The 13,054-nt window shown below is 35.7% G+C and overlaps 1 protein-coding gene across 3 annotated transcripts; it reads left to right on the forward strand.

Moving 5' to 3' along the window:
• Positions 1–7,462: 7,462 nt before the first annotated feature.
• Positions 7,463–11,025, forward strand: LOC107489347 (serine/threonine-protein kinase AFC2). Of its 3 annotated transcripts, XM_016110106.3 has the most exons (11): positions 7,463–7,688; positions 8,488–8,680; positions 8,968–9,148; positions 9,245–9,293; positions 9,385–9,499; positions 9,707–9,798; positions 10,019–10,169; positions 10,291–10,355; positions 10,442–10,539; positions 10,623–10,725; positions 10,826–11,025. In XM_016110106.3, the coding sequence occupies exons 1-11, from the start codon at positions 7,590–7,592 to the stop codon at positions 10,970–10,972; spliced, it is 1,293 nt and encodes a 430-aa protein (XP_015965592.1). In that variant the 5' UTR covers positions 7,463–7,589; the 3' UTR covers positions 10,973–11,025. The 3 variants fall into 3 exon arrangements, with proteins under 3 accessions (XP_015965592.1, XP_015965594.1, XP_052115572.1); XM_016110108.3 differs by lacking the exon at positions 8,488–8,680 and having other exon boundaries at positions 7,527–7,688; XM_052259612.1 differs by lacking the exons at positions 7,463–7,688; positions 8,488–8,680; positions 9,245–9,293; positions 9,385–9,499 and having other exon boundaries at positions 8,999–9,148.
• Positions 11,026–13,054: the final 2,029 nt, after the last annotated feature.

The raw sequence follows: 13,054 nt of genomic DNA on the forward strand, positions 1-13,054 counted from the left end.
CCTTTTCTTTACTGTTTTAGGGTAGTTTCATGCATTTTCCAAGTGAATAAGGCAAGTTTTGGGTGAAAATACACTTACACCTTCATTTAAGCAACTATTGTGAATTTTGCATGATTTCATGAGATTTTTGCCAGAATTGCATGATAATTTGATGATGCATAATCTCATGACTTTGGCTAGAGCTTTGATGCACTTTAATTGCTTGATTTCAGGACAAATGAAGCATGGAAGAACCACGTTATCATTCACGTTAGCTTAGTTAACGTGACTACTAACGTGAGATGGCAAAGAGCTTGCAACGTTAATGAGAAAAGTGATCACTAATAACGCCTGCGAAGCCATTCATAGCTTACGTTAAGAGCCACGTTAACTAAGTTAACGTAGTACTTAACGTAGAAGAAAAAGAGGACTCCACGTTAACGAGAAACATGAACTCCAATAATGTTTCTCCTCAACGTTAGTGGTAAAAGTGAACACCACTAACGTTGGGAAATTAGGCAATGCCCCACGTTAAGAGTCACATTAACTTAGTTAACGTGAACTCTAATGTGGAAGAGGATCAACAACGCCAACGTTAGTGATACTCACTTTTGTCACTAACGTTGGATCATTAGCATTGTCTACGTTAACTCTCACGTTAAGATTGTTAACGTGAAAATTAACGTGGAGTTGGGATCAAAGAACCAACGTTAGTGACACTCACTTTTGTCACTAACGTTGGGAGATGGCTTCATTACTACATTAAGAGCCACGTTAACTTAGTTAACGTGGGTTCTAACGTAGGGACTTAAGGAAATTGGAGCGTTAGTGACAAAGGTGAGTGTCACTAACGCTCTCGAAGGTGATAGATGCCCACGTTAAGAGCTACGTTAGCCCAGCTAACGTGAGATCTAACATAGGTGCAAGAGGCAAGCAACGTTAATGAGAAAAGTGATTCCCATTAACGTTTATGAAAAGGGGCACAAGCCAACGTTAATGGGAAAAGTGAGTCCCATTAACGTTGGCCAAGGATTGAGTAAGAAACGTTAGTATTCACGTTAAGATTTCTAACGTTGGAATTAACGTGGGTACATAAGGGTGGAACGTTAGTGGAAAAAGTGAATGCCACTAACGTTCTCGCACCCAAAATGTTACTCAACGTTAATCCCACTAAATGCCCAAGCCTAATTCATATTTTTCTGTAAGCTGGGCCCACTAAAGATGAGAATTGCTTCAACTCAAGGTCCAGAGCCCACATCCAAGACTTGAAGAACTCACTAGAAGATCATGAGGAGTACTATATATAGGAGTAGTTTTGAACTAGAGAGAAGCTTAGCACTTTTGGGAACTACTCTCTGCATATTTACTTTTCTGTACTTTAGCATGGATTCTTCTTTTCTGCCATTTTTCATTCCTAGAGCTATGAACAACTAAACCCCTTTCATTGGGTTAGGGAGCTCTGTTGTAATTTGATGGATCAATTATAGTTTTCATTCTTCTTCTTCTTTCTTTTCTCTTGATCTTACTAGAAAGCTTTCGATCTTAATTCAATTGGTTAGTTGTCTTGGAAAAGAAACTCTCCATAATTGGATCTCCTTTGAACTTTGGAAAAGGGATGAGGAGATCATGCTAGAATTGCTTTCTCATGTTGGACCAAATTGGGGTTTGGATGGATATTGTGACATTTAATCCTCCCAACACTTTGATTTGGAAATACATGTGGTATAATCAGTGACCACACTTTCATCTCTTCCCATGAGTAATTAAATCAAGGAATTGGGCAATTGTTCAAGCTTAGAGAGATTGGATTGCTAAGGAATTGGAATCCAATCATTTAAGATTGCCAAGGAGATTAATGAATGCATTGATTAAGGAAGAGATGAAAATGAACTTGATCTGGAGAATGCAACATCTCCTAAACCCAATGATCTCCCCATTTCTGATCTTACCCATTCTATTTACTTCTGCCATTTAATTTCCTGCTTATTACCGCAACTCCCCATTTAAGATTCTGCACTTTAATTTCTGTTATTTACTTTCTAGTCATTTAAATTTCTGCATCTCAATCTAAATTCTGTTTAGCTCAACTAGCATATTCTTCTAACTAAAGTTGCTTGACCAATCAATCCTTATGGGATTCGACCTCACTCTATTGTGAGTTTTACTTGACGACAATTCGGTATACTTGCCGAAGGGAAATTTGTTGAGAGACAAGTTTTCATGCATCACATTCTCTGATTCGGAAGATCCAACCTTGTCTGTGGCGTTTTGAGTATGATCACAAAGGGGAGCGGATCGCTTAGGGCTTCATCTTCAGCTATAGTGAGAAACCATGAGTTAACTTGATAAGAAGACATAAGTTGCTCAAATATGGTAGACTACTACGGTTTAGAAGAGATTAACTTGATAAGATAACATGAGTTAATCACTTACGGCTGCCATTGAATAAATCATTCGTTATTGAAGTAGACAGTAACAAAAGTTAGTCTGAAAAGAATAAGCATCTCTAGAGCCTTAACTAGATCATTATCATTGTTTCCTTTATATCAATCTGGTATTTCGTTATTTATTATTTTGTTTATGCTTTCAAACAAACAACCATCTTTTCTAATCGCCTGACTAAGATTTACAAGGTAGCCATTGCTTGCTTAATCCAACAATCCTCGTGGTATTCGAACCTCACTCAGCTGAGGTATTACTTGGACGACCCGGTGCACTTGGGATAAACCCCATTTTTAGGGTTTATCTTGTGTTGAATTTAGAGGGTTTTGTCAATTTTTCTCCCATTTATTCACTAAAATAGCATGGTTTTGTAAATTCTCCTTTAATTGTGCTTAAGAGTAAAAACATGCTTTTTAGGTCTTAAAATAGCTAAATTTAATTTACGTTGATTCCATTAGATGCCTTGATATGTTTGATAAGTGATTTCAGGTTTATGAGGCAAAGATTAGATTGAGGGAATGAAGATAAAGCATGTAGAAATGGAGAACTCATGAAGAAATGAAGGAATCGCAAAGCTGTCAATCCTGACCTCCTGATAAACGAAATTTAGCATGCCGATTTAGAATTCAATAATGGATATGATCGTGAGTATAGTCTAATCGACATTCAAAACTTCGCATCAAACAATCCTACAATTTATAACCGAGAATACTAGTCTCTCGAGTCGTCCTCCCTTGGAATTGCTAGAGAATGCATATTATTGATTAGGAAGCTTTGTTATAGTTCTTTTAGATGTTTAGCGAGAATAGGTGGTAAACTATCAATATTAGAAGACTTGGCCTAGGGTTGGCATTAGAAATTCTATCATTATAGTTTCTTCAATGATGATAACAATTAGGCTTTGCTTCATTTAGTTAACCCCTAGGTATAGAGGAAAGTCAAATGAGATTAACTAACTTGAGTCACAAGTCCTAGTTTTACCCTAGGAAAATCTAGCTTTAGTGTACTCCAAGTCAATTAGCAATTCCTAATGCCCAATCAACAATTGACATAAACTATTCAACGTTCTCTAATGGTCCAAACCCCTATGCCAAGTAAGAAACTTTTACTCCATAACTAGTATTGGCATTTTATCAAACACTTGATGAGCAAGGATGAAAGACATAGTAAGAATGAGAAGAAATTAGAATTAAAAGCACTTCAACGCAAGAAATTAACAAATTTTACAAAGAACAACAATAGAAATGAACTTCTCAAGAAATTGATAGAATCCAAAACCACAAAGTTGAATCTAGGATCTATGAGAATTGATCAATTACAAGCACTAATTGAGATTAGAGAAGAAGATCTAAAATAGGAACAAAGTAAATTGAGAATTGCAATTTGATCTCACCAAAGAGTGATTGAGAATTCAGAAATTGAAGAAGATGAACCCTAATAAGAGCTTGAGATCTCTCTCTCTACCCAAGAGTGTAACTACCACAAGGAGAAAAATCTAGAAACATGTAAAAATGAGCTAAAAGTCCCTTAACCCTTTAACTTGGTCTTTTAAGCTTTTCCCGCCAAGGCACTTCCCCAAAATGGGATCTCCAACTGTCTTCACGCCCAAGTCACGTGACCCCTTAAAAAAAATCATATTCGAGCATCGGCGCGCTCGCGCAAAGTACGCGCACGCGCCACTGGGCCATCTCGCAATTCGAGCGCACGCGCGACGTACGCGTGCGCGTCCATGGTGGTCATGGCTCAGCCGCTACACGTGCCGGCTCATAGCTTGGCTTCTGACTTTGGCTTCTGGCAGCGCAATCCACGTGGGCGCGCCAAGTACGCGCACGCGCACTTGCTGAAGTTCCCAAACCTCAATTTCTCATGCTCCCCTCTTTTGCACCCACTTTCCTTTTCTCCTCCGGGTCATCCATGCCCTATATCCTGAAACCACTTAACACACAGGTCACGGCATCGAATGGCACCAATAGAAGAATAGAAATGTATCTAGTTTAGTGCAAAATAGGCATGCTTTCATCCATAAGGCAAAAACTAGGGGAGAAACACAAAACCGTGTATTTTCATATGAAAAGCGTATGGAATCGTTGATAAAACCCCTGAAATCGATATACAAGATAAACCCTAAAATTGGGGTTTATCACCTCCTCACACTTAATCGATCATAACTTGAGCTACAGAGGTCCAAATGAGGCGGTTTTAGTTGCGTTGGAAAGCTAACATCTGGGGGCTTCAAAATGATATAATTTTTGCCATAGTTTCCTGGCGTTTAGAGATGCGTATGTGTGATATACGCGTACGCGTGGGAAGCTGCACGTGACTCACTAAAGGCAACTCGTGGCCAACGATTTCTGAAGTATTTTGAGCCCAATCCAACTCATTTCTAATGCTATTTAACCTAGGGATTAAAGGGGGATGAGGGACTTAGTCATGAGGTAGTTTAGAATTAGTTTTAGTTTAGTTTTCATCATGCTTTAGTTAGTTTCTAGAGAGAGAAGCTCTCTCTTCTCTCTAGAATTAGGATTAAGTTTAGCTCTAGATCTACTTCTTCTACTTATTCTCTTTTGCTTTAATTTTCCTTTTTCATCTTTAATTGTTCTCTTGTAGTTGTAGCATTCTACCCCTCTTGTAATTCTCTTGTGTTGTTAGTTGTAGTTCATGAATTATTTTGTAGATCTACATTTCTTTTTAATGCAATTTATTATTTTCATGTCTTTTAATGCTTGCTTTAGTTTTCTATTATTGATCTCTTGCCTTGATTAGTTGTAGTTCTTTTAATTCTTGCAATTTATAATATTTGCCTTTATTGTCTTTTATGTGTTTGATGAAATGCTTCTTCTAGTTATGAGTTATGTTTCTCTTCTCTTGGCCTATGTTGAGTAATTGGAGACACTTGAATTATCAAACTCTCTTGTTGATTGATAATTGGAAGTTGCTAGTTGACTTGAATTATCACTAAAGCTAGTCCTCATCATGATTAGACTAGGACTTGTGGTCTCAAGTTGATATCCACTTGACTTTTCTTCATAGTTAGAGGTTAACTAATTCTCATACCTTGCCAAGAGCTTTCTCAATTATTAGTTCATTTCCTTTGCCATTTATATTTCTTGTCTCTTACTACAAAACTCCAAAATATACTTCATAGCCAATAACAAGAATATCTTATCGCAATTTCTAGAGAGAACGACCCAAGGTTTAAATACTTCGGTTATTTTTATTGGGGTTTGTTACTTGTGACAACCAAATTTTTGTATGAGAGAATTATTTGTTGGTTTAGAAACTATACTTGCAACGAGAATTTATTGTGAAATTTTAAACCATCAATTTTTCTGTTCATCAATTTGCCGATTCAATTGTGCGAGTTAAATTTTGCGCTCTAATATTCTGTATTTTTTATAATTCACTCTTTATGTATATATATCTTTACTATTTCTTCCTATCCAAGTTTCCATTTACGTGAGCGATGTGCTTTTCTTTTTGTGACTCTTTGGCTTAAGCTTTCCATCAAGGCTTCTCATTACAAATTTTTTTCAACTATTACTATGTGTATATTTTATTTTAGAGGTTGTGATACCTCACCACCTCTATTTTACGACTTAAGCATAAAATTCTGTGTGGTAGGGGTGTTACAAAGAAGTCTGACCAGAAGAGGAATCAACGACTCACCCATATGCACTCGATGTTGGACGGAGGACGAAACCGAGAGCCACCATCTAAGAGACTGCAACTTTGCCAAAAGATTTTGGTTTGCAACTCCCTTCACACTGCACACAGAAACATCCCAAGGAACTGATATGAGAGAATGGATAATCTGCATGTTAAAACAATTGGAAGAAAAGGAGAAATCGAGGTTCTGTTTCCTATTACAATAACTTTGGAGAGCAAGAAACATTCTGGTGTTCGAAGGTAGAGAGAGATCGATAGAGGAGGAAATAAAAAATGCAGTGAAAACCTGTTCTAAATTTTGGGCAGTGCATGCCACTGAAGAAAAGAGAAAATTGCAACAAGATCATATAACTCAAATTAGGCAGAACTGAGAACTCGACCAACCAACCTTATCAAAATTAATACAGACACAGCAACAACCAACCGGAGTAAAGGAGGGGATGACATAATAGCTAAAGACTATTAGGGATTGGAGCTCTATTTAAGGGTCTGCCGCTGGTTAATGAGTTGCTGCATGCACAAGGCGGGATTCGCTATTAGGCCGTATTTTAACTTCAACAACCTAGACGATTCTCTTTCCATTAAAGGCCCAAATGGCTAAGGCCTATACAACGTCTCTTGGATAAGTTTAGCCAAGTATTGCTGTTTCACACAAATTATTTTGGAGAGTAGTAATTTGGATGTAGTGAATGATCTTAAATAAAGTAGAATTGATGACACTTGTTTTAGTTCAAGCTCTAGGAAATATCATCGAACTCATTGGATTGGTATCTGAATTTGATAAGGGTTGAAATTGAAGTAGGTTCAAAAAAACTATAATACCGGACTAATGAAGGTTGCCATTAGTCGGGAATGAGCGAGAAGAGAAGGTTGAAAGCCTAAAAGTCAAAGCTTTGAAAATTTCAAGAACATTTCTTTTAGTCATGTTAAAAGAATAAAAAATAGAGTTACTCATTTTTTTTTTTTTGGTAATGGAAATAGAGTTACTCATGAATTAGCCCAATTGACACGGACCAATCTAAAGCAAGTGTGAATGAAAGAACTCCAAACAATGTTCAAAATCTAGCTCGGCTAGATATCCTTGGCCCAATTGAATGAAATACGCACTTTTCCTGTCAAAAAAAAAAAAATTAAGGCATCCTAATCCCGTCCCTTACCAGCATATCCATTGATTCCATTCCAATCTTAATTATTCCATTCCAGCTACCCCAAACCTAACCAAACCGCAGTTAAGTCGTGGCCCAAATCTTAACCACAGTCCATAGTTGACAGCACGATCCACTCAACTAGATGCTACAACAACGCGACACGTGTATGGTTAGATTTCATCTCAACAACCTCCATGGTCATCATTATTAGCCTTGCATCAAAACTAGGGTTCCTCAGAAACGCGCTATCCTCGCGAGAAAGCAAACCGAAAACTAAAAAGCGTGTCTTTTTTCTTTCATCTTTATCTTTCACCTCAATTTTCTCTTCTGAAGTTTTCGCAGTTCATAGAGATCATGGAGATGGAGCGCGTCTTTGGATTCCCCCAACCTCACATGGATCGACGCCCAAGAAAGAGAGCTAGATTAGGCTGGGATATCCCTGAGGCCCCGAAGGTAAATAAATCTGATCCCGAAATTTCAGATCTGATATCCTTTTCCTTTGATTTTTCCTTTCTGGATGTAGATCTGATGAAAATTTTTGTAGATTAGGTATGTTGGGTTCAGGTAACGTTGTTCTGCTCGTTTCCCAATAAAATTTTGTATAACAATCGTTCTGTTGTTTTTTGTTAGATCTGTTAGATTTTGGTCGTTTAATTGATGTTTTGGAGATGAATTGATTCAATTTTCGACGATAGTTGACTTTATATTTGATCTGTTGATCGGTTTATCTTAGATTACGGTATTTGTGGTCTTCGTTTATCTATATTTATTGTTACTGAAAACATGTGAAACATGCTATGATGGATCTAATTTTGCTTTTGGCTATGGAGGTTTTTTTCGTTTTTACAGGAATACACTTGTTAAGGCATTTGGTGAAAACTAGCCTTTTTGTGCTCTTACCCGTTATGCCGAAGCTTAATATATTAATATTTGTGGTTGATCCTAGCAAACAATGTCTTTTGTGCTGAAAATAAACTTGATGAGCTATCTGATGTAAATTGTTGCATTCTGGGTTGCTCCATTATTGATTTTATTGTTATCGGTATTATTTTTTATACACTTTTGGATGATTAATGTGTGTATCGGTGAAAGCTTGCTTATTTCACCGCACGGATGATGTGTATACTGTTTTATTTGAAACAATCTGAGATGGTTTAAGGGCATTTTATATAGGGGTTGTCTAGTTCATGCTGGTGGGCGAGATTTTTTTGTTTTAACTCTTGGTGGTGCATGAATGGATGGCTATGTGTAGGCTCAGGTAGGATTATTTTGTGGACAAGAGGTTGGAACTATTTCAAGCTATGCTCCTTCATGGGGTCCCTCAGAACATACCAGTAGTTCTCTTTCTGTTAAGGGTGTTGCTCGAAATGGTTCTCCCCCTCAGCGAGATGATGACAAAGATGGCCATTACATTTTTGAGCTTGGAGAAAATTTAACTTCTCGCTGTAATTACACTTTACCATCATTAAGAAATTTACATTCATATATGTCATGGTCTCATCATGCTTTATTTTGTTTCTTGGATGTGTCATTGTTTGCTGGAAAACTTGGCATTTAGGTGTCCATGCATCCTCAGTCCATTAACTATCTGATCTGGACTTCAATTTTGTGTAGTTAATACTATGTAAACCTGTTTGGGGTATAGGAGTTTAAGTTGGGTCCCCGGATGTTTGTTGTTGGTTGAGAATTATGAATGCTTCATAGCTCACACTCTTCTTTGTTGTGGTTGTAGACAAGATTCATAGCAAAATGGGTGAAGGAACATTTGGACAGGTCTTAGAATGCTGGGACAGAGAAAGGAAGGAAATGGTTGCCATTAAAATTGTTCGTGGGGTAAAGAAGTATCGGGAAGCAGCCATGATTGAAATTGAGGTGCTGCAGCAGCTTGGTAAACACGATAAAGGTGGCAATCGGTAAGTACTTTTTGCATTATTTTGTTATCCACCTATGTTTGTACCATGAAAATATTTAATTCCTTTGCATATGTTAAATGGGCTTATTCCTTGCAGTTGTGTGCAAATACGGAACTGGTTTGACTATCGTAATCATATCTGTATTGTAAGTATTTGATTGATTTGTGATGGATTGTTTTCCCCAATACACATAACATGGGGGTTAAGATGTCGGTGAATTTAAATGGTTTTAACAGGTCTTTGAGAAACTTGGACCAAGCTTATACGATTTTCTTCGGAAAAACAATTATCGCTCATTTCCCATTGATCTTGTCCGTGAGATTGGCAGACAACTGTTGGAATGTGTAGCATGTGTGTAGTTTCCTTTTAAGCTATTTATATACTTCTTCCCTATTTAAGCATACAAATAATCTCGCTTCTTAAAATAATCATTAGCTGCTGATTATACAAACTAATTTGCATTGATCCATAGAAGGTTGTTGTAGATGTCATCAGACTATTATTTTTGTTGCTATGGGTGAACTTACTATTTGTGTTGCTTCCTCTAAAAACTTGCAGTCATGCATGATTTGCGAATGATCCATACTGACCTGAAGCCTGAAAACATACTTCTAGTTTCTCCCGAGTATGTCAAAGTTCCTGATTACAAGGTACTTCTTGTTTCTGCTCTATTTAAGACATATGTTTAGTATCTATAAAGATAAAAGTAAACTGACTTCCAAACTTGTCTACATACTTAATCATTTAAAATAAAAATTTCTGTTCCAAATATATGATTGAAAATCTTATTCAAGCCTGGAGATGCCATTTTTGTTGATAACAGTAGATTCAGTCATTCAGTCACTGACATCTGTTGTATTTGTTGAACAGAGTTCATCAAGATCACCAAGTTCTTATTTCAAGAGAGTGCCCAAGTCAAGTGCTATAAAGGTTATTGATTTTGGCAGCACGACTTATGAGCGAGAAGATCAGAATTACATTGTATCAACTCGACACTATAGGGCACCTGAAGTTATCCTTGGTATGTACAAATCAACTTCTGTAGAAAAAATGTCTGCCTTGCATAGAAAATTGTTTTTTCTGGTTGATAAATCACATGGTTATGATAACATTGTTATACTTGATTTTTGTATGATTTGTAGGACTGGGCTGGAGTTACCCGTGTGATATTTGGAGTGTGGGGTGTATATTGGTTGAGTTATGCACTGTATGTCTAGCCCTTTGAAAACTTTGCTTCAAAGCACATTTATGAAGCATTATTGCATGATCTTAAGGTGTGAGCTTCTGTTGCAGGGTGAAGCTTTGTTTCAGACCCATGAGAATTTAGAGCACCTTGCCATGATGGAGAGGGTGCTTGGACCACTACCTCAGCACATGCTGAAGAGAGTAGAGTAAGTCATTAGCCGCTTGACTATGCTGTCATTTATTGATCTTTAGCAACATATGACTGAATATTTTTTTGGCATATGCTTAGCCGACATGCTGAAAAGTACATTAGAAGGGGTAGATTAGACTGGCCAGAAGGTGCAACCTCGAGGGATAGTATTAAAGCCGTAATGAAGCTTCCTAGGCTACAGGTCTGTATAGTTATTATACTTAGCTTTCAGAACTTGATGAAGGAACGTGGATGATTTTAATGGGTATGATCTGACTATTATTCTCTTCAAATAATTGCAGAACCTTATCATGCAGCATGTTGATCACTCCGCTGGTGATCTTATACACCTCTTGCAGGGATTGCTTAGATATGATCCCTCAGAAAGGCTTACAGCCAGGGAAGCTCTAAGACATTCTTTCTTCATGAGAGATTACCTACGGAGATGATGATCCACCCCATCACACTCGCATGCCTATTCTCCCTTGAAATCAAGGGCAAATATTATTTCTTCACAAATTTTGATAGAATATACTATCATTAGCCCAAGTCTGAAATCAATGTAATATAGAAGAAAAGCTGTGTTAAATCTCATTTTTCAGAAGTTTTAAGTTGTCGCCACTTGCTATTTTTCACCTTGGAGCTTTTGTTGAAGTATTTCCACCTTGTGATTTCTAATTGGAAACTCTCATCGTATCTAAGGCTGCTATTGGTTTCGAGATCAGGACATTGAGATATGAAGCTAAAAGATATAAAATTTAGCGTCTTTATGAAAGTCTAGTTTAACTTTTTATACAAAAAAATTTAAGAAAAAAATATAATAATAAAGAATATAATTATAAAAATTTAATAAAAATAGTGAATGAAAAAATAAATAGTAGTTGTGGCTTTTAATGGTATTGTCTTAAAATATATTAATTTAGTATTTTTAGATAAGATTTTGTATGTTTTATTTGTCAAATATAATTGTGTTTCTGCGTTGTTATTTTAGCGTTCTGTGCAGCCTAATTTAACTATACCTAGGAGCCGCAATTAGTTAATAAATTCATAAGGTTAGTTAATTAATAAGACCGAAACTAAAAAGAATTTTCAAATGTGAAACATCAGCTGGGGTATGTGATTAATTAATAATGGTAAGGACAAGATAAGTAAACTGTTTATTAAAAAAAAAAGGAGAAAATGGAAATACGTCGTTGTTCCCTTGTTGGTTGCCGCTTTTTCCTGAAAATAAAAATTTTGGACCTTGTCACGGAATAGAATTGGCTATTTTATAATTAATAAAAATGTTATTCATATCAAAATCAATTACTAAATTCAGTTACCAATATATTTGTATATAAATATATGTATAATTTAATTTATTTTTAATATGTATTCAGATTCTAACAAATATTTTATATTAATGAGTAATTTTGATGACTCGCAACCCATAAGTAATGTTCATCTTTTTCACGTGAGCAATGATTTCAATGTTACGACATAAAGAAGCAACCAAAACTATAACGTGAAGCAAATTTCTTTTATTTTTTCTTTTCTGAGGTAAAATAATGTGAATTGTGAAGTAATTCGACACACTTTCACAATTATAATTAAAATCTGATTTAAATCAATTTTAATGTTTCTTGAAGCTTTACTCAACGAATTACTAATAAATAAAAGACTCATACTACATATACAAGTGTTTTGTTAATAAAGTCTAACAAAGTTGGTGTAAAGCCTAATAAAAAAAATGCATGCATATATCACTATTCTTTTTTCGCGTTTTTTGCAGTATGCAAATTTTTATTGGAAAACACACAAAATTTATTGATATAACACAAATTTTCGAAATATAGCACAATATTTTGCACATAACACAAACTTATCGATATATCACATGAATTTTTGTTACGAATATATTTTGTTAGTTGGATAAGTCAATGTTTTAGAAGTGTAGTCCTCCAAATATTTATGTGCTAGACGTCCGAATTTCTATGCTATCTACTAAGATTTTTGTACTGTCCACTAAAATTTATGTGTTTATATTTTCTTGGTACAATATACAAATTTTTGCACATAGCACACAAATTTTTGTTGCGAATATTTTGTTAGTTGGTTGAGTCAAATATTTTAGATATGTAGTCCTCCAAAAATTTCTCTGTTACATCAATTTTTATGATACACATCAAGATTTTTGTGTTATACACCAAAATTTATGTGTTGTATGTACTTCATTGGTACAATATACAAACTTGCACACAACACACAAATTTTTGCACATAGCACACAATATATTTTGTTAGTTGGGTGAGTCGATGTTCTAGGTAGTAGTCTTCCAAAAATTTATGCACTACACATTAGAATTTCTCTGCTATGCATAAAGATTTTTGTGTTATACAGCAAAATTTATGTATTATACGTATTTCATTGATACAGTATACAAATTCTTGCATATGACACATAAATATTTGCATACAACATACAAATTTTTGCACATAATACACAAATTTTTACTATGATTGTATTTATTAGTTGGGTGAGTCAATGTTTTG

This window comes from Arachis duranensis, chromosome 1 (assembly GCF_000817695.3).
Source record: "Arachis duranensis cultivar V14167 chromosome 1, aradu.V14167.gnm2.J7QH, whole genome shotgun sequence".
NCBI lineage: Eukaryota > Viridiplantae > Streptophyta > Magnoliopsida > Fabales > Fabaceae > Arachis > Arachis duranensis.